Source organism: Schistocerca americana, chromosome 3, assembly GCF_021461395.2.
Source record: "Schistocerca americana isolate TAMUIC-IGC-003095 chromosome 3, iqSchAmer2.1, whole genome shotgun sequence".
Classification (NCBI taxonomy): Eukaryota; Metazoa; Arthropoda; class Insecta; order Orthoptera; family Acrididae; genus Schistocerca; species Schistocerca americana.
This window is the reverse complement of record NC_060121.1, coordinates 258,259,532-258,277,685: the sequence shown is the minus strand read 5'-3', so window position 1 is coordinate 258,277,685 and position 18,154 is coordinate 258,259,532. Positions and strand designations below refer to the sequence as shown.

The 18,154-nt window shown below is 41.6% G+C and overlaps 1 protein-coding gene across 1 annotated transcript in view; it reads right to left on the bottom strand.

Moving 5' to 3' along the window:
• Positions 1–18,154, bottom strand: part of LOC124607419 (vigilin) — an 89,651-nt gene that overhangs the window by 52,188 nt on the left and 19,309 nt on the right. Inside the window, exons 5-11 of the mRNA XM_047139745.1 lie at positions 16,789–17,004; positions 7,997–8,180; positions 6,662–6,792; positions 6,235–6,528; positions 5,990–6,146; positions 4,019–4,194; positions 3,556–3,687 (exon numbers count right to left, since the gene is read on the bottom strand). Of these exons, the coding sequence (XP_046995701.1) occupies positions 3,556–3,687; positions 4,019–4,194; positions 5,990–6,146; positions 6,235–6,528; positions 6,662–6,792; positions 7,997–8,180; positions 16,789–17,004 (1,290 nt within the window). The remainder of the gene's footprint in view (positions 1–3,555; positions 3,688–4,018; positions 4,195–5,989; positions 6,147–6,234; positions 6,529–6,661; positions 6,793–7,996; positions 8,181–16,788; positions 17,005–18,154) is intronic.

The window sequence follows — 18,154 nt, the reverse complement described above, 5'->3', positions numbered from 1 at the left end:
ACAGAACATTTCTGTGGCTTCCCTAATACATTTCATTTCTACAATGAAATATGATTGCCAGTCAATGTCTTCATGCTCTAGCAATAATAATATTTTATTCTGCACTTTTTCCAATGTTAGTGGCATCAACAGCAAAATATTCCTCACAGACAGAAAACCCCAAGCCCAAATAACCTTTTCCTCAAGTACACTTCAAAATATCCACAGACTAGGAGCAATCTTCTGCATTAGGTAGAGGTCTTTGATTGTTTGTCACGTGACAACCCCAACGATGTTATCCAACTGGATTTTTCTCAGTGCATCTTGGCCTAAGAGAAAAAGAGTAAAAAAAGTCAAAGTAAAACTATGTTCTACGCAGAATGTATAGTTGCTAGCAAGGAGAGGTGAGATCAACTTTCTGAAACAACTTACATAACTGTGTTGGTTATGTTCCCAGGTATCACATCATGCAACCACAATTAATTGAATGTAAATAATGAACAATGTAAAAAATAATTAACACGTGATAGGACTCCTGTCCATTTTCTTCGGCATACGCACCATATAACTTAATGCTGACATGAGGTTTCAAAAAATCAACATTTTTACTGCAGCTTTAATCATGCAATGGGTCACAGGAAATTCTTTCATGTTATTTTCTCACAACTGAGGGCCCACAATGGTACATGATTGCAGTGTGAGAGAGAACACCTGGGACACTACCCTACATAGCCACACATTTGGTTTTAAAACGCCAATACCACTCCTGGGGACCTCTGCTTGCAAGAGAAATGTAACCAGAAAGTAGTTCAGACAAAGAGCAAGACAGTTCCAAAGCACTGTTGAACTGAAGAATTTGAACTGAAATTTATCAGGAGTTTCTGGTGATTTCCCAGGATTACTGCATTTGCCAGGTATAAGTTGCACTGGCATAAAAGACGTACCACACTTTTAAAGGTTTTTATTAGGGGAAAAATTTCTCACTTAATATAGCTATTGCAAAACAATTGTAATACTTATGTTCACATACATCAAATATCTAGGCAACAGAAGTAGAAGAAAGTGCTCACCTTTTAATTTTCAACCTCAAATCTGCAAAATTCATCCTCAGGGCTGAAGGAATAAACACTTCAAGCTGGTTGTCAGAACCTGAAGCCTCACACAATAAATTGTCTTCCATATCATCCAGCGCATTACTGATTAAACACTTCTTAAATAGTTTTTCTGTGCTTCAGTTTTTATAGAGCCCTGTGAAGCTTTGACCTACACTCAAACTTGCGAAATGCTAGGTCGTCTCTTCCTTCCTGAAGGTGCAGTTTCGAAATGTGTACATTGCATCTGTCTGTTCCATTCCTCTTCCATAGGTTTCTTGAATGCTCCCTTGATACATATTGAAACTGAGTCTTCAATTCATTCAGTCCATTTTTAATGTCTGAACCCTTACTGATAGGACAGGCTTCTTCAGTAGGCCTCCAGGTCACCTAGACCAAGTTTTAGCTATCCACATCATTCCTCCTCCAACCATCCAGTCAGCCTTTGTGTACACAGACAAATGCTCCTTTCAGCAATTGTTCCTTAGGAAGCATCTTTCTTTTAAAAATAAAATGTGGCAATTTTGTTCCATCAGTACAGCAGGATAAAGCAAGTGTGCAATGAATTTTATCATGCCCTTAAGTTTAAAACATAACGCTTTTTGTGCCCTTGGAATCCACACATCTGTTAGAAGGCACATCAAAGGTTAGCAGAGTCTCATCCACATTTCCAATTTGTGGAAGTTTCTTTTCTTTTTTTCCTTGAGATTATGTCAAATCAATGAAAATCAACAATTTGTTCTTTTTATTTGGCTGGCATCTTCTGTAACATTTTTGTCTTGGTCTGCATACAAAGCCAATCTCTCCTGATAAATCTTTATTATGATGTTGAAGTCAGTGATCCCTTTGTTAGTGAATATTGCTTTTGCTTGATGAATGATCACTTTCGTACAAACTGAAATTACCAGTTGTCTTTCTAAAATGTAAGTACTGAGTTCTGCTTCAAGTTTTGGCCATTAACAGTTCCTCTTTTTAGATTACATTTACTGCGAGGTACTTTCTTTAAAACATCTTCCCAATTCCATCAAATTCTTATCTTTTTTTCTGTTGAAGAAACCTATAATGCCTTTGTGCTGTCCTGTTTCCATATTCTTTAGCACATGTAATCACTTTCAGGTTAAATAAGTAGTATAGCAATGCCGTTTTTCAGTCATAGTTTGCAAATAAAACCAGATTACAAGTATGACAAGTGGATCTCCACTGTAAACTATACCAACTGAAGCTTGGAAGAACAATATACAAATCATTATTGATGATGCATGTACATCCCCCGAACTCTATACGACTGAAATGCTCCAAATTAGCAAGGAAGCTAACAATAAATTGCTTCAAGTTGGAAAACAGAAATTTGAATAAATGGAGCCTCTACATTACATTTTCAAAGGAAAAAAAGTGTGTCTTACATACCGGCAAATACAGTATGTTTGCAAAAATTTCAAATTCTTCTCACAGAGCTAACACTTGCTCCTGCAAACATCACTGGTCATTTAATAAGCTGAGAGAGGTGGTGGAGCAACTCTATTTTTGCTCACTTGCTCAGAACATTCAACAACATTATTATTTTTTTATTCCAAAAAGTACTTCTCCTTGCACTTCCAAAGGGCTGGAAAGAGCATTTGCCGCACCCTATGATGAGCGTGGAACTCCATCACTCAAGAGATGTATTAACTTGCAACATAACGCAACATGGCACAACAATCACTTCACAATCGCTACATACGCAAGGTTCTGTGTTGCATCACCGAGATTAGCAGCAACCGGACACTAACAGTGAGTGGGCTCAAATCAACAGACATCTAGTGATCCTGATCTAGGGAGACTTCTTTGATATCTTTGTAAACAGATTATAAGTAGCTCAGCTTCATAAAATTTCTGCACTACACAAACATCTTAAACACATTTAATTTAGGAGTAGTTATGTGTGTACTGATTATTTCAAATACAATGCAATGGTTTGATTAATTTGAAATAATGAGTGTTTCAGTAAACAAATCACAAACCAGAGCTGATTCTCAAAGTTTATCTCTGATTAACTAATTCTGGTGCTGGACTTTGTTCAATCTTTCTAAATTCTGAATATTTACACTTCATTTCATGTTAAGTGTCACCTTGCAGTTTTACAACAGGAGCATATTTTATGACTCATTATAACAGCAAGTAGTTCCTGAACCACCTCTTCCTCTGTGACATCATCTTCCTGCCACTAATAACTTTCATTTTGTTTCTACATAGCAAGTCATTTACTTGAAATGAAATTACACTGAAAATCACAAACTAGTATTATTATTAGTATTATTTATTCAGACTATGTGGTTACATATTCTCACCACCTTCATTGCATTCAAACAATGTAGTTTAAAGCTCTAAGCGAAATATTACCAGAATAATCTTTATAATCACTTGTAAAAAAGTATTACCAACTAAAACAATTTCTGCGAAACTTAACCAGGATGAGATAATGACATCTAAGGATCAGACCACTGACCTGTTCATTCTGTATTTCTTGTATACGTCTTTTTGCTTCCTCAACATTCTCTTTCTTTCCAGTTATTCTTATGACATCGCTTTTCTCTCCTTCAGAAGGAAGGTCAATTCTTGTCTGTGTTTCATCTCGAATCTGAAATAATGTGGAAGAACTTAAGATGATTTATTCCCAAGAAGAGTATAACGAATTGTTCAACATGACATACTATTTGCTCTTTAATCCACAGTGTAAAAAAAAGATAAATAATGACACCAAATGATTTGTCCCGTTTGAAGAGAGAAAACTGAGCTGCAGCTCCACTTCCCCGCCCCCCCCCCCCCCCCCCCCCCGATCCCGCACACACGCACGCAGTCACAGTCACCACATGTTCAATTCAATTTCAAAGATCTATTACAGAATTTTCTGTCGTTACCATACAAGTAGAAAAAAGTTTCTGAAAATTTAGTTACTGAAAACTGACTACCTTTTTTATGTTTGCACCTCCTTTGCCAATAACAAATCTGTGAAACTGTTTAAAAATTGGCACTTCAAGCATGCAGCTACCTTCAGTCAGCTCTTTCACAACTTTCATTAAATGTTTGTGGCATTTGTCCACATCTTCCCGAGGACCTCTTATTTTAACGACATCACGTTTTTCACCTGTAACACAAAACAAATTTACTGCAAAAACTTCTACTCCAGATATACATCTCTTGTTATTGCCATAGAACTGGACAATGTTTCAGAAACAGGAGATGATAAAATCTATAGAAAATACTGAACACAACAAAATACAACATTAAAAAGCTTTGCTTAGCAAAAAAATAGGTACTGTGAGAAAGAAACATCAAAAGGGAACTATTAGGAGTACGAAGACCATAATTACCACTATCCAGCTAACAGCAATCAAAATGCAATCTGCGAATGTGGTGACATCACAAGACAGTATATTCCACATCCACATTTTGAAAATTTATTCCGCCTGTGATGATACAAACAGCTTGCCTGACACCATTGTTATCCTGGGATTCCAAGCCAGCAAAGAAAGATTTCAGGTTAAACAAGAAATTAAAAGAAGACAAAGCAAAGTACGGGGTGTATAACAAACTAGGAAATTTTTTCCAGCATTTGAAGTAACTCACTACATTTTATCCTCTTCATGAGGGCAAGAATTGTCATGGATGGAAACAGCACTATGTCTTAGTATGTTACATCACTTTATGCTGATCAAAGTAATTTTTTTAAGATGTTGTGACAAGGTTTAGCACTGATTGGAGTGTGGTGCAACACTTAGCAATTCATCTTCTCTTCCCAAAACAATTCTGCACATAAACTTCCATGTTACTTTGGGTTCATGGCAAGGGCATGTGCCTGAATTATAAGAACTAGTGTTTCGTTTCTTGATCTCCTGGAACATCCACACCTCCTCTCCGATTCACAATGTGAGTCAAGAAATCCTCATTCCCCTCATGGTACACGGTGCCAAAAAAGTAATGCATCTTGCCCCTGCCCCCTCCTACTTGCCCCCCCCCCCCCCCCCCCCCGGTGAACTATTACAGAAGATAGTGTATCTTTGGAACAACCATTTCAACAAGAATTGAAATGACTTTACAAGGATGGGAGAATTCCAATGCATTTCTGGAATACTAGTGTTTCCAAACTTCATACAGTATCTCTTGGAAGCAAATTAAAAGCTGGTTAAACTCCATAGGGCCCACTCAGCATTCACGTTTTTTGTTTGTTTCTTTTTTTTTTTTTAAAAAAAGAGAGTAGCACCAAATGGAAAAAAAATTAATTATAAGGGATGTAGACTTTTAGCAATTCTAAAGTATTAGACCACCTTGAAAAAAACAAAGTAACATCCAAACAGCAGAAATAATATGCACAGTAATGAATTGAGATTAAGAATGACCTCCAGTCTGAAGTCAGAACAAAACAAAATATCTAAAAGACACCACTATGAACATGCTGTTTCAGTGTTTAGGTGATATACCTCAATAGTTTGAATATATAATGGCAACGAGCAGTACATGTACAGCTTTCACCTCTAGAAAACACAACTTAAAGGAAGAAAGTTAAGAATTAAGCAAACTTGCTGGGAATTGTGAGGTTAAAGATTGAATGAGTACATCAGCGACCACTAAATGTACAGAAACAGAAGAAGAAGAAGAAGAAGAAGAAGAAGAAGAAGAAGCAACATTTATACGAATAAAAAGGAACACATTCACATTGTACCCAGAATTCAGTTGAAATTCAATAACTATTCTCAAAAACAGTAAAACTTCAAACACTTGTGAGTACAATTGGGGAATAGGTAGAAAATATCATTTAGGGCTATCATAATGCTAGTAGATTTCCTAAAACATCCAATACATACATGCCACTACCAAATTACGGCAATCAACATGTTCAGTTCTATTCAATTTCTTTTTTTATAAAGAAATAATGTACACACCTGGTCCTGGGAAAGTTATTTGCACCTGATTAAACTTTTCTCTTATTTCACGTATGTTTTCACCTTTAGCACCAATTATTGTTGGAAAGAAACCATGCTCGATGATGATATCTTTTTCTTTCTCATTTTCAAGTTTATGTAACATCTCTTTAAGTTCCTTTAAAACATACACACATTATTAAACTGATTTCTGAAAGTACTTCATGAGAAATCAAAATTAAATTCATAATCACAAATAACCTTACCTCTTGAGCTTTTTGTACACCTTCTTTATTGCCTTCAATGTGTATAGTGGTAATGCCATCACTCTCACCAATGTTAATAAGAACATTCAGGTCCGTCTTCATTCTGTTAACATTAACACCATTTTTCCCAATTATGTGTTTCGCAAATTTTGGGTCAGCTGTCATTTGAGTATATGTTAGTTTATTGATCAAATCATTTGCCATCTTCTGCAATTCCTGTTTTGCTTTCTCCACTTCTTCAGGGGGTCCTTCAATTTTTATCTTGTCCTCTTTATCAGTGAATTCAACATGAACCTAAAATAAGACAACCCACACCATCACATCTAAAGAAAGTAAAATAATAGCAAGTCTTGTGTAATCCATTGCAGTCTATATAACATTATCAAACACAAATTTCGAGTAATTAAAATTCCTTAAGATTATCTACCTTTGGCAAATCCTGAGTAATTGTTCTAATATTTGCCCCTTTGCGGCCAATAATATACTTATGAATCCAATTTGGAGCTTCAACCACATCAGTTTCCATGCTATTTGCTTTATCGTACACCATAGTCAAGGCTAAAAAAAAGAAGAGACCAAACAAATCTTTTAAGGCATACAAGCTGACAACACTGAAGAACAATCAAAGTATATATTCCAGTAGCAATTCTCTGACACACTTTGAAAAATAAGCCACAATAATAATAATAATAATAATAATGAAAAACAGAATGTGGAAGCACCCTCAATGAATAACTACTCAGGATATAGAAAATTTTCCCACGATAATAAATCTTAATGTGCTTAGTTGTCAAAAACTTCTGTACTTTATTTGTAACAATTCAGTAATGACAGTGCAATACATGCATACATACATAATGCACAGGTTAACAGGAAACAAAATGAAATGACAATAACAGAGAAATATTTTAGAAATAATAACCACAATTTAATATGAATAATGAACACCTGTAGGTGGAGTCAAACTTCTAAGAATTATGAGTCATGGTACCAACCAGTAGCACAAGTGCAAAATTTCGCCAATGTGCTACAACGTGGTGGTCTATAGCCTTTTTGACTTACAAGGGTAGTATTCATAACTGTATCGAATATATTAATTTTGCACATATAAACTGAACTGTTAAATGTATTTAAATTTTATAACTGTTTAACACATTAAGGAATAAAACAAAATTACAAAAAAAATATTAGTAACAGTGGGAATCTAATCTGGGCCAACGAATTATCAGTCAGTTCTGCAAGAAACTCACCCACGGAGCAGTTGCTTCAGTTACTCCTATGAAAACCCTCACACTATGCTTGCACAATATGTTACATATAATTTCAAAGAAAAATATTGACCAAGTGCTGCGAGCAACATAGTACTCTTAGTGCTGGAAGGAATGACACTACATCAGAGTACGTTTAGTTAAAAACAGACAACTGCGCCCCTTCTCTTGATTCAATCATATCGCGACTGACTATCTGTTCAGCACTCAACACTGTTTTCTACTTATCACAGGAAGAGGGCTATAAAACACATTTTTGTCTTTTTTATTTGCATATCAGCACGAATTCTAAGAGAAATAGAGTAAGTTTAGTGCAATTTCAGCTCACATTCAAAGAGAAATTGCAGAATTTTAATGTGATATTTACAGAGTGCTGCAGCACATTAGCAAATGATAGCTGGCCACCATTGCAGAAAACAAAAAAACTAAAACACTTACAAGAAATTACACATTATACACAATAATTTGATCAGTAACAATACACAAACACTTACCTTTACCTAACCGATCATGTGGGCCTCTCAATGTAATTGTTCCTGTACTTGAATCTTGAGGAGGCATTTCCACACTAACACCAGTTTCTCTGAGGATTTCTTGTATACCTGTTCGACGGGTGCCTATGATGTATTTATGCTTAGCCTTTTGAACCTCTACCGACACCACAGTACATTTTTTCTCCTGAAAAAGGAAAATCAATAACTCAGTCAGTTCAAATGTTCAGCAGTTACAATGCTGAAAACAATAAGTTGTTATAAATCCTACCAAAATTCACACAATAGCTGTCCATAACTGCAAAAGTGTTGCCAGTGCAGGATTTCGGCCATGAACTGACCTCTTGACTATGTCCCATAAATGTTCATGGGATTCATGTTGGGCGAAATGGGTGGTCAAATCACTTGGTCAAAGTGTCCAAGGAGTTCCTCAAACCAATCAGTAATTTGGTGCATTGTCATTCATAAAAATTCCATTGTTGTAGAATGCAAATGATCTCCAAGTAGCTGAACATAATTTCCAGTTAATAACCAGTTCAGTTGGACCAGGGGACTCAGTCCATTACTTGTGAATACAGCCCACACCATTATGGAGCCACTAGCTTGCACAATGCCTTATTGACAACTGGGATCCACAGCTTCATGGCATCTGTGCCTCACTCGAACCCTACCATCAGCTCATAACTGAAATAAGGACTCGTCTGACTAGATCACCATTTTCCAGTCACGTAGGGCCTACTCAATGTTCCGAAGCTGAGGAGAGGCACTGCAGGCGATGTCATGCTGCTACCAAAGGCACTCTGGTCAGTCTTCTGCTGTCATAGCCCATAAATGCCAAAGTCTGCACTGTCCTAACTGATATGTTCATCGTATGTCCCACATTGACCTCTGCGGTTATTTAACAGTGTTTCTTGTCTGTCAGCACTGACAATTTTACACAATCGCCACTGTTTTCTGTCAGTAAGTGAAGGCCATCTGCCGCTGCATTGTCGGTGGTGAGAGAGAATGTCTGAAATTCAGTATTCTTTGAACATTCTTGGCACTGTGGATCGTGGAATACTGAATTCTCTACCAATTTCCAAAATGGAATATCCCACATGTTCAACTACCATTCTGCATTCCATGTCAGAAATATTTTCAAATGAATCACGAGTACAAATGACAGCTCTGCCAATGTACTTCCCTTTTTATATATTCTGTACACGATACTACCGCCATCTGCATATGTGCCTATCGCTATACCATGACCTGTCATGTCCGTGTATAACAGATGACCTGTTTTAAACACAGTTTTCCTTCTCACCTCTTTCCTCTGCTCAAAATAATAACTTGAAGCCAAATATAACAACTTGCCTAAATACTCAATGCATATCTCTTAGATATTGCACATTACACAAAGATTAGTTATAGAAGTCAAAGTAGACATGGGTGGGTGGGCATTATTATCACTAGTACTTAATAGCAATGTTTTTTTTTTTTTTTTTTTTTGTTTGTGGTTTTAGGGCGCAAAACTACTATGGTCATTAGCGCCCAGCCCGTGACGTAGAAAACAGGAAAAAAACGAAATTGAAAATCAGCAGCAATGGAAACAAAGTCAGAAAATTTGAGAAACTAAAGGCAGAAGGAATGCTTAAAAGTGCACTATAGAAAGGGGTTGGTTGTCCCCCAAAAAAAGCTTCAAATGACTGACGTCATTTCACTGTCACTAATAAACTGTAGAACGCGGTCAGCTGAGCGCGTGTCATCTGCTAAAATCGACGATAGATCAGGCGATAGCTGTAGACGGGATCGTAACGGATTAAAATAGGGGCATTCAATTAAAAGGTGTCGGACCGTCCACAGCTGAGAGCAGTGGGGACAGAGTGGGGGAGGATCACCGCTTAAAAGATGTCTATGACTAAAAAGACAGTGCCCTATCCGGAGTCGAGCTAAAATTACCTCCTCCCGACGACGCGTTCGGGAGGAAGAGGTCCAAGCGCAAGGAAGGGCTTTCACTTCCCGCAATTTATTGTGGGGAAGTGTTGACCAATGCGCATGCCATAAATGAGTGACTTGGCGACATAAACCGCTCCGTAGATCGGTAAACGGAAGAGACTGAAGAGCTGGCCGAGGAAGAGAGACTGCAGCCTTGGCCGCTACATCGGCCGCCTCATTTCCACAGATACCAGCGTGTCCCGGGAGCCAGAGGAACGCCACTGAGACGCCCCCCAGGTGGAGCAAGCGCAGACAGTCCTGAATCCGGTGGACCAGAGGGTGCACAGGGTAAAGAGCTTGGAGACTTAGGAGAGAGCTGAGAGAATCTGAGCAGATTACGTACTGTATCCGCTGATGGCGGCGGATGTAGTGGACAGCCTGGAGAACAGCGTAAAGCTCCGCAGTATAAACCGAACACTGGTCGGGAAGCCGAAAGTGATTTGGGGTGTCGCCAACAATATAGGCACTCCCTACACCTAACGATGTTTTCGAGCCATCGGTGTAAATAAACGTGGCTTCCGTCATTTGTGCACATAGAGCAGCAAATGCCCGACGGTAAACAAGTGTAGGGGTACCATCCTTGGGAAATTGACATAGGTCTCTGAGCAAGTCAATCCGGGGACGGAGCCAAGGCGGTGCTGTACCCCAAGTTGTCAAGAAGGTTTTAGGAAAGCGGAAGGAAAGAGAATGGAGCAGTTGACGGAAGCGGACTCCCGGGGGTAGTAGGGAGGAGGAGCGGCCTGCATACCCGACATCAAAGGAGGCGTCGAAAAAAAGGTTATGGGCTGGATTAGCAGGCATGGAAGACAGATGGCTAGCATAACGACTCAGAAGGACTGCCCGCCGATTGGACAGCGGAGGTTCAGCAGTCTCAGCATAAAGGCTTTCCACAGGGCTGGTGTAAAAAGCTCCAGACACTAAACGTAATCCACGGTGGTGGATAGAGTCGAGACGCCGAAGAATAGACGGCCGAGCAGAGGAGTAGACTATGCTTCCATAATCCAATTTCGAGCGCACTAAGGCGCGATAGAGGCGGAGAAGGACCACTCGGTCCGCTCCCCAAGAGGTACCATTCAGGACACGGAGGGTGTTAAGGGAACGCAGACAGCGAGCCGAAAGATAGGAAACGTGGGAGGACCAGCACAGTTTTCTGTCAAACATAAGACCCAAGAATTTAGCGACGTCGGAAAACGGAAGGTTGACAGGACCTAGATGTAAGGTGGGCGGAAGAAACTCCTTACGTCGCCAAAAATTAACACAAACGGTCTTACTGGGTGAGAAACGGAAGCCGGTTTCGATGCTCCACGAGTGGAGGCGATCGAGACATCCTTGAAGACGTCTTTCAAGAAGGCTGGTCCGTTGAGAGCTGTAGTAGATCGCAAAATCGTCCACAAAGAGGGAGCCCGAGACATCAGGAAGGAGACAATCCATAATTGGATTAATGGCGATGGCAAACAGTACAACACTCAGCACGGAGCCCTGGGGTACCCCGTTTTCTTGGGAGAAAGTACGGGAGAGAGTAGTGTTCACCCGCACCCTAAATGTGCGCTCTGCCATAAATTCGCGAAGAAAAAGGGGCAGCCGGCCTCTAAAGCCCCAAGAGAACAGTGTGCGGAGGATGCCTGTCCTCCAACAGGTATCGTACGCTCTCTCCAGATCAAAAAATATTGCTACCGTTTGGCGTTTCCGTAGAAAATTGTTCATGATATAAGTGGAGAGAGCAACAAGATGGTCAACAGCAGAACGATGCTTTCGGAATCCGCATTGGGCTGGTGTTAAAAGACTGCGGGACTCCAGCCACCAAGCTAAACGGTAATTCACCATACGCTCCAAAACCTTACAGACACTACTCGTGAGAGAAATGGGGCGATAGCTAGAGGGGAGATGTTTGTCCTTTCCAGGTTTCGGAACGGGAACGACAATAGCTTCCCGCCATCGCCTGGGAAAGGTACTGTCGGTCCAAATTCGATTATAAAGGCGAAGGAGGTAACGCAGGCTATGGGTTGATAAGTGCAGCAACATTTGGACATGGATACCATCCGGTCCTGGGGCGGAGGAGCGAGAAGAAGAGAGTGCATGTTGGAGTTCGCGCATGGAGAAAACAGTATTGTAGCTTTCGCGATTTTGAGAGGAGAAAGCAAGATGTCGCACTTCCGCTGCACGTTTCTTCGGGAGAAACGCCGGCGGGTAATTTGAAGAGCTCGAAATCTCAGCAAAGTGCTGACCCAATGAGTTAGAAATTGCGACGGGGTCCACTAAGGTATCATGCGCGACAGTGAGCCCAGAGACCGGGGAGAAACTAGGCGCGCCTGAGAACCGTCGAAGCCGACTCCAAACTTCCGAGGAGGGAGTGAAGTTGTTAAATGAGCTAGTAAAGTATTTCCAGCTTGCCTTCTTGCTATCGCGGATGACGCGACGGCATCGCGCACGGAGCTGCTTATATCGGATACAGTTGGACAAAGTTGGATGGTGACGGAAAATGCGAAGAGCACGTCGCCGCTCACGTATTGCGTCACGGCATGCCTCGTTCCACCAAGGGACTGGAGGGCGCCGGGGCAATTCGGAGGTGCGTGGTATTGAACGTTCCGCAGCTGTGAGAATAACGTCGGTAAAATGTGTGACCTCATCGTCGACGCTGGGAAAGCGACGGTCATCGAATGTCGCTAGTGACGAAAAAAGTGTCCAATCGGCTTGGGCAAACTTCCAGCGTCGCGAGCGCATATATGGCAGTTGAGGCTGCAGTCGAAGAACGCATGGAAAGTGGTCACTCGAGTGTGTATCATCAAGGGCGAACCATTCGAAGCGCCGAGCTAGCGGAACAGTACCGACCGCAAGGTCCAAATGGGATAAATGTGCCGTGGAGGCAGACAAAAATGTGGGGACCCCAGTGTTGAGGCAGACTAAATCCGCTTGGTGGAAGACGTCTAGCAATAGTGAGCCACGTGGACAAGGATGTGGAGATCCCCAAAGCGGGTGGTGGGCATTGAAGTCCCCAACCAGCAAATAGGGGGGTGGAAGCTGATCAAGAAGATGAAGGAGATCAGCTCGTGTCATTGGTGTAGACGATGGAATGTATACCGTACAAAGAGAGAACGTGTATCCAGAAAGGGAAAGACGGACGGCGACAGCTTGGAAGGAAGTGTTTAAGGGGATTGGGTGATAATGGAGAGTATCATGGAGCAGAATCATGAGTCCTCCATGGGCTGGAGAGCCTTCAACAGAGGGGAGGTCATATCGGACGGACTGAAAATGAGGGAGAACAAAGGTCATGGGGACGCAGCTTTGTTTCCTGAAGACAGAAGATGACCGGCGAGTAGGATCGTAAGAGGATCGACAATTCCTCCCGATTGGCGCGAATTCCGCGGATATTCCAGTGGATAATGGACATAGGGTGAACAGAAAATGGAGGAACGTGACCAAGGGTGCTGTCAACTCAACGACTGCTCAGAGCTTGCGACCGACAGCATGGAATGGCATTCAGTCGAAGGCAGAAGATCCTGATCCATAGGTTGGTCAGGAGCAGCTCCTGCCACCAACGATCGGCCAGTTGACCGGCCACCAACAGTGCGCTTCGGCGACACAGAAGATGGCCGAGGGCGATTTCCGCCAGGTGGTGCTGTAGATGGGACACGCCTTGGCGGAGAAGGAGAGGAACTGTGTTTCTTCGTAGCCTTCTTGGAGGTATGTTTAGATGATTGAGGAACCGATGGTTGTGAAGTTGCAGTACGTAAAAACTCTTCACGAGAATGCTCTTTTTTTGAAGACTTGGCGTCTGACTTTTGGGCTCGAGATTTAGCAGAACCCGACGAAGGGTGAGCCATAGAGTGGGCAGGCGAAAGAGGTGAGGTTGAACGGGCGATCTTTGCGCTGGCCGATCTGACGACCGTGGTACTAAATGTGAGGTCGCAAGTCTGCGTGGCCGCCTCCTTTGTTGGCCGAGAAGAAGCAAGGACAGCGCTGTATTTTCCTTTCTGAGGCACGGTGGGCTGTCGACTGGCGAGTAACTTTCGAGCAGCAAAGGTCGACACCTTTTCCTTCACTCTTATTTCCTGGATCAGCTTTTCGTCCTTAAAAACAGGGCAATCTCGAGAGGAAGCAGCGTGGTCACCCATACAGTTGATGCAGCGAGGGGATGGAGGTGGACAAGCACCCTCATGGGCATCCCTGCCACACGTAACACATTTGGCCGGATTGGAACAGGACTGGCTGGTGTGGTTGAACCGCTGACATCGATAGCAACGCGTAGGGTTTGGGACATAAGGGCGAACGGAAATTATCTCATAGCCTGCTTTGATTTTTGATGGGAGTTGAACTTTGTCAAATGTCAAGAAGACAGTGCGGGTTGGAATGATGTTCGAGTCAACCCGTTTCATAACCCGATGAACAGCCGTGACGCCTTGGTCAGACAGATAGTGCTGAATTTCTTCGTCAGACAATCCATCGAGGGAGCGCGTATAAACGACTCCACGCGAGGAATTTAAGGTACGGTGCGGTTCCACCCGGACAGGGAAGGTGTGGAGCAGAGAAGTACGCAGCAATTTTTGAGCCTGGAGGGCACTGTGTGTTTCTAACAACAGGGTGCCATTCCGTAATCTGGAACAAGACTTTACAGGACCCGCAATTGCGTCGACACCTTTCTGAATAATGAAAGGGTTGACCGTGGAGAAGTCGTGACCTTCGTCAGACCGAGAAACAACAAGGAACTGTGGCAACGATGGAAGAACCGTCTGTGGCTGAGACTCAGTGAACTTACGTTTGTGAGCAGACATAGTGGAAGGTGAGGAAACCATTGCGGAAGAATCCCCCATGATTACCGGCGTCTCCGATGGCGCGCTCCTCCCTTGTGGGGGCCCTCACCGAGGGCACACCCGCCTTAGGTGATTGTTCACACCTCAGGTCACACCTCCCGACATACGGACGGAGGGACCAATCGGCACTTTCGGAAGGTATCAGCTCGGGTAATCACCCCTCCCTGGGCCTGGCCTTTACCAGGGGGTACGTACGTGTCCTACCTGTCTACCCGGGGCGGGGAATTACGCGTTACCCCGTCACCGGCTACGCATGGAAGTGCGTGGGTCGGCCTTCAGACACGCACAGGGAGGAAGAAAGAGAAAGGGAAAGGAAAGAAGAGGGGGTCTCAAACGCCGCAGCGGAGAAAAGGGTAGAGAGAAGAGGTAAGGAAAGGAGATGGACAAAGGAAGGAAGAAGACATACAAGCACGGAAGAAGAAGAATGCAGTACATTTACAAGCGTCCGTCTCCGGACGTAGGCGCAAACCATACTCCCAGAGGGGGAGAAAGTGAAGGAAAGAGCAAGAGGTGAGGGGGGGGGGGGTGAAGACAGGGGATGGGGAAGGATGCGGAAAGGGAAGGTATGCAGCCCGGAAAGGAAGGAAGGCCACATTAGCTCGGGGCCCCGTGCTCGCTACGCACGTATCCACAAAAGAGTTGTGGATCCCCTGGGGGGTAATAGCAATGTCTCATCAAGGAGCCACACATCATGATGGGAAGCTGCTTCAGTTATTAAGACAGAGAGAATGGAAGACATCAAGCTGCAACATAAGCAGGCACCATGGTTGTGACCCTAAAGTCATTTGCAAGTGTGTGTGTGTGTGTGTGTGTGTGTGTGTGTGTGTGTGAAGTGCAGAGAACTAAATGTAAAGTGTACAATTATTTTTTTTATATATTACTAAGCTAACCTGTTTTTATATAGAAAAATAAGAGCTTAGTACATTAGGTACATCATCACAATGCAGAGTATTTATTATCCCTCAGGGTAGGGAAGACTGAGGCTTATTCTCTACCTGGCCATCCAGACTTAGGTTTTCTGTGGTTTCCTAAATCACTTTAGACAAGTGCTGGGATAGTTCCTTCAACAAGGCCACTACCAATCACCTGTCCTCTCCTCATGAGACACTTGTTTATATTCGAATACCTGTATTTAAGACTTTTTACTTTGAATTAATCTAACAGATCCTATACCTGTTGTACAAGGATCTTGGGTAAATAATTACTGCTATTATTTCTATGGCTATAAAAAAAACACACATTACTCTAGCAAAATAAATAGAGGTCTAAATGTCAAAACGAGTCATTATACACAAAAAAATCCACTGTAGCAAATATTTACGAACATCCATTACAGCTAATCATTTTTTGTTTCACAAGCTTCTGACACTGGTGCACAACAACAAGTATGCACAAGTTCTGACTGATGTATACAATTCTTTTTATTAAAGGTGAGTTTCCATAAAACTGCAATGAAATTAATTCACTTTAGCAGTTTCACATCATTTAGTAAGCATATTGTGCCTACTTTATTCAATCTATGAATTTTTTATGTTATCTCTTCTATAGATCCTAAAATTTGTTGATTAATTAGCACTTTATTTGTCCTTTCTCAACTGTAACGTGCAATTTTTATTTCAAAAATATGAAAATTGGGTATTTCACATGTTCCAATTCATTATATATTTTGCTAACAATAACTACTTCCTGATATGAAAATGTTGAAGTATTTTACTTCAGATGAACAAGCAATACTGCTGAGAATGGTAGATAAACAAAACAATTCAGTAGATATGATCGACAAACTCAATATAAGGTTGTTCTTAATAGTTCCAACCATCGATAGAATTTATTAGATTTCACAAAGAAAAGTGCTGAGCAATTTGCAATAGCCATGGTGTGTGTGTGTGTGTGTGTGTGTGTGTGTGTGTGTGTGTGTGTGTGTGTGTGTGTGTCCCTAAATGAAGTTCCACTGTACACTGCAGTTTAAATGTTTCACACCTTCAACAAATGTTCTTTTATGGACAAACTTACCATTTCACGGTAGATATTCATGATTTTGTCTTTTGCAACTGTAACACCTTCCTTTTCACCAGCTATTGTGATTTCATCCTTTTGTACTGACACAGGAGGTATGTTTATTCTCACTCCTGTTTCATTCATCAGTGCAATCACATGCTCGTTATTTGCACCACATATAAATGGGTGATATATCTTCGGAATATTGAGGCGTTCATATGCTTGTTTTGACTGAAATAAAAGAGAGAAACAATTTGTGACAATAATGAAATGCTCAGAATAAAAAATTACAGTACAGATATGCTTGTTAATACACTACTTTTTATGCACGTTATTTCCATTATTGTTAAGCTAACAAACCCTGAAGTTGTAAACACACAGTTTCACACATGCACAAGATGATATAACACACGCATATGAGAGAAAGATAATTTAATTATACAATAAAAAAGAAATAACCTTTTCCTCTATATGAATATATCATTAAGTATGATCTTTCTTTACACAAAATCAGATGAAAAGTGAGAATTCCCGAAAGGACACTGGTAAGTACTAAGAGTCTTTCATGCACCAACATCATTCCGACCCTTCAGCAACATGGATGTGTGAGTAAAATCATTTTTATACAAAATGGCGCTACTCTGCAAATTACAACGCCAGTGAAGCATCTGCTGCAAAGGCATTTTGGACATGCTAGAATTATCAGTCATCATTTCCCTACAGCCTACCCATCCAGATAACCTGATTGTAATCTGTGCGACGTCTGGATGGTTCAAATGGCTCTGAGCACTATGGGACTTAACATCTGAGGTCATCAGTCCCCTAGAACTTAGAACTACTTAAACCTAACTAACCTAAGGACATCACATACATCCATGCCCGAGGCAGGATTCGAACCTGCGACCGTAGCGGTCACGCAGTTCCAGACTGAAGCGCCTTTAACCGCGTGGCCACACTGGCCGGCGACGTCTGGATGTTGGGTCACCTGAAAGATGATGTGTTCAGTGCTCCAATCACAGAAGTACCTCAACCGCAAGTACATATTATGCAATGCATTCTGAACTTGACCCGAGACACTCCAACCTGTTGTGGAACATACTGTTTCTCAGTTTCAACTTGTGGCAGAAACTGTGTACAGCATATTTAACATGTCTTGTGCCAGTCTCACAACAATTAAAAATAGATTTCATTCTTGCTTTTTGGCCTCAGGACAATTAATTCAGATTTTTTCCATCTGATGTGGTACAACCTTGATGTTGTGGATGGGCTTACCTAACTAACAGTGCCACAATTGTTTAATGCCAAACTTGTGTTGTCACATACACTGAATAGTATGGTTGGTTTAATGTGCAACTCTCAGCACAGCCATCATACTGTGATT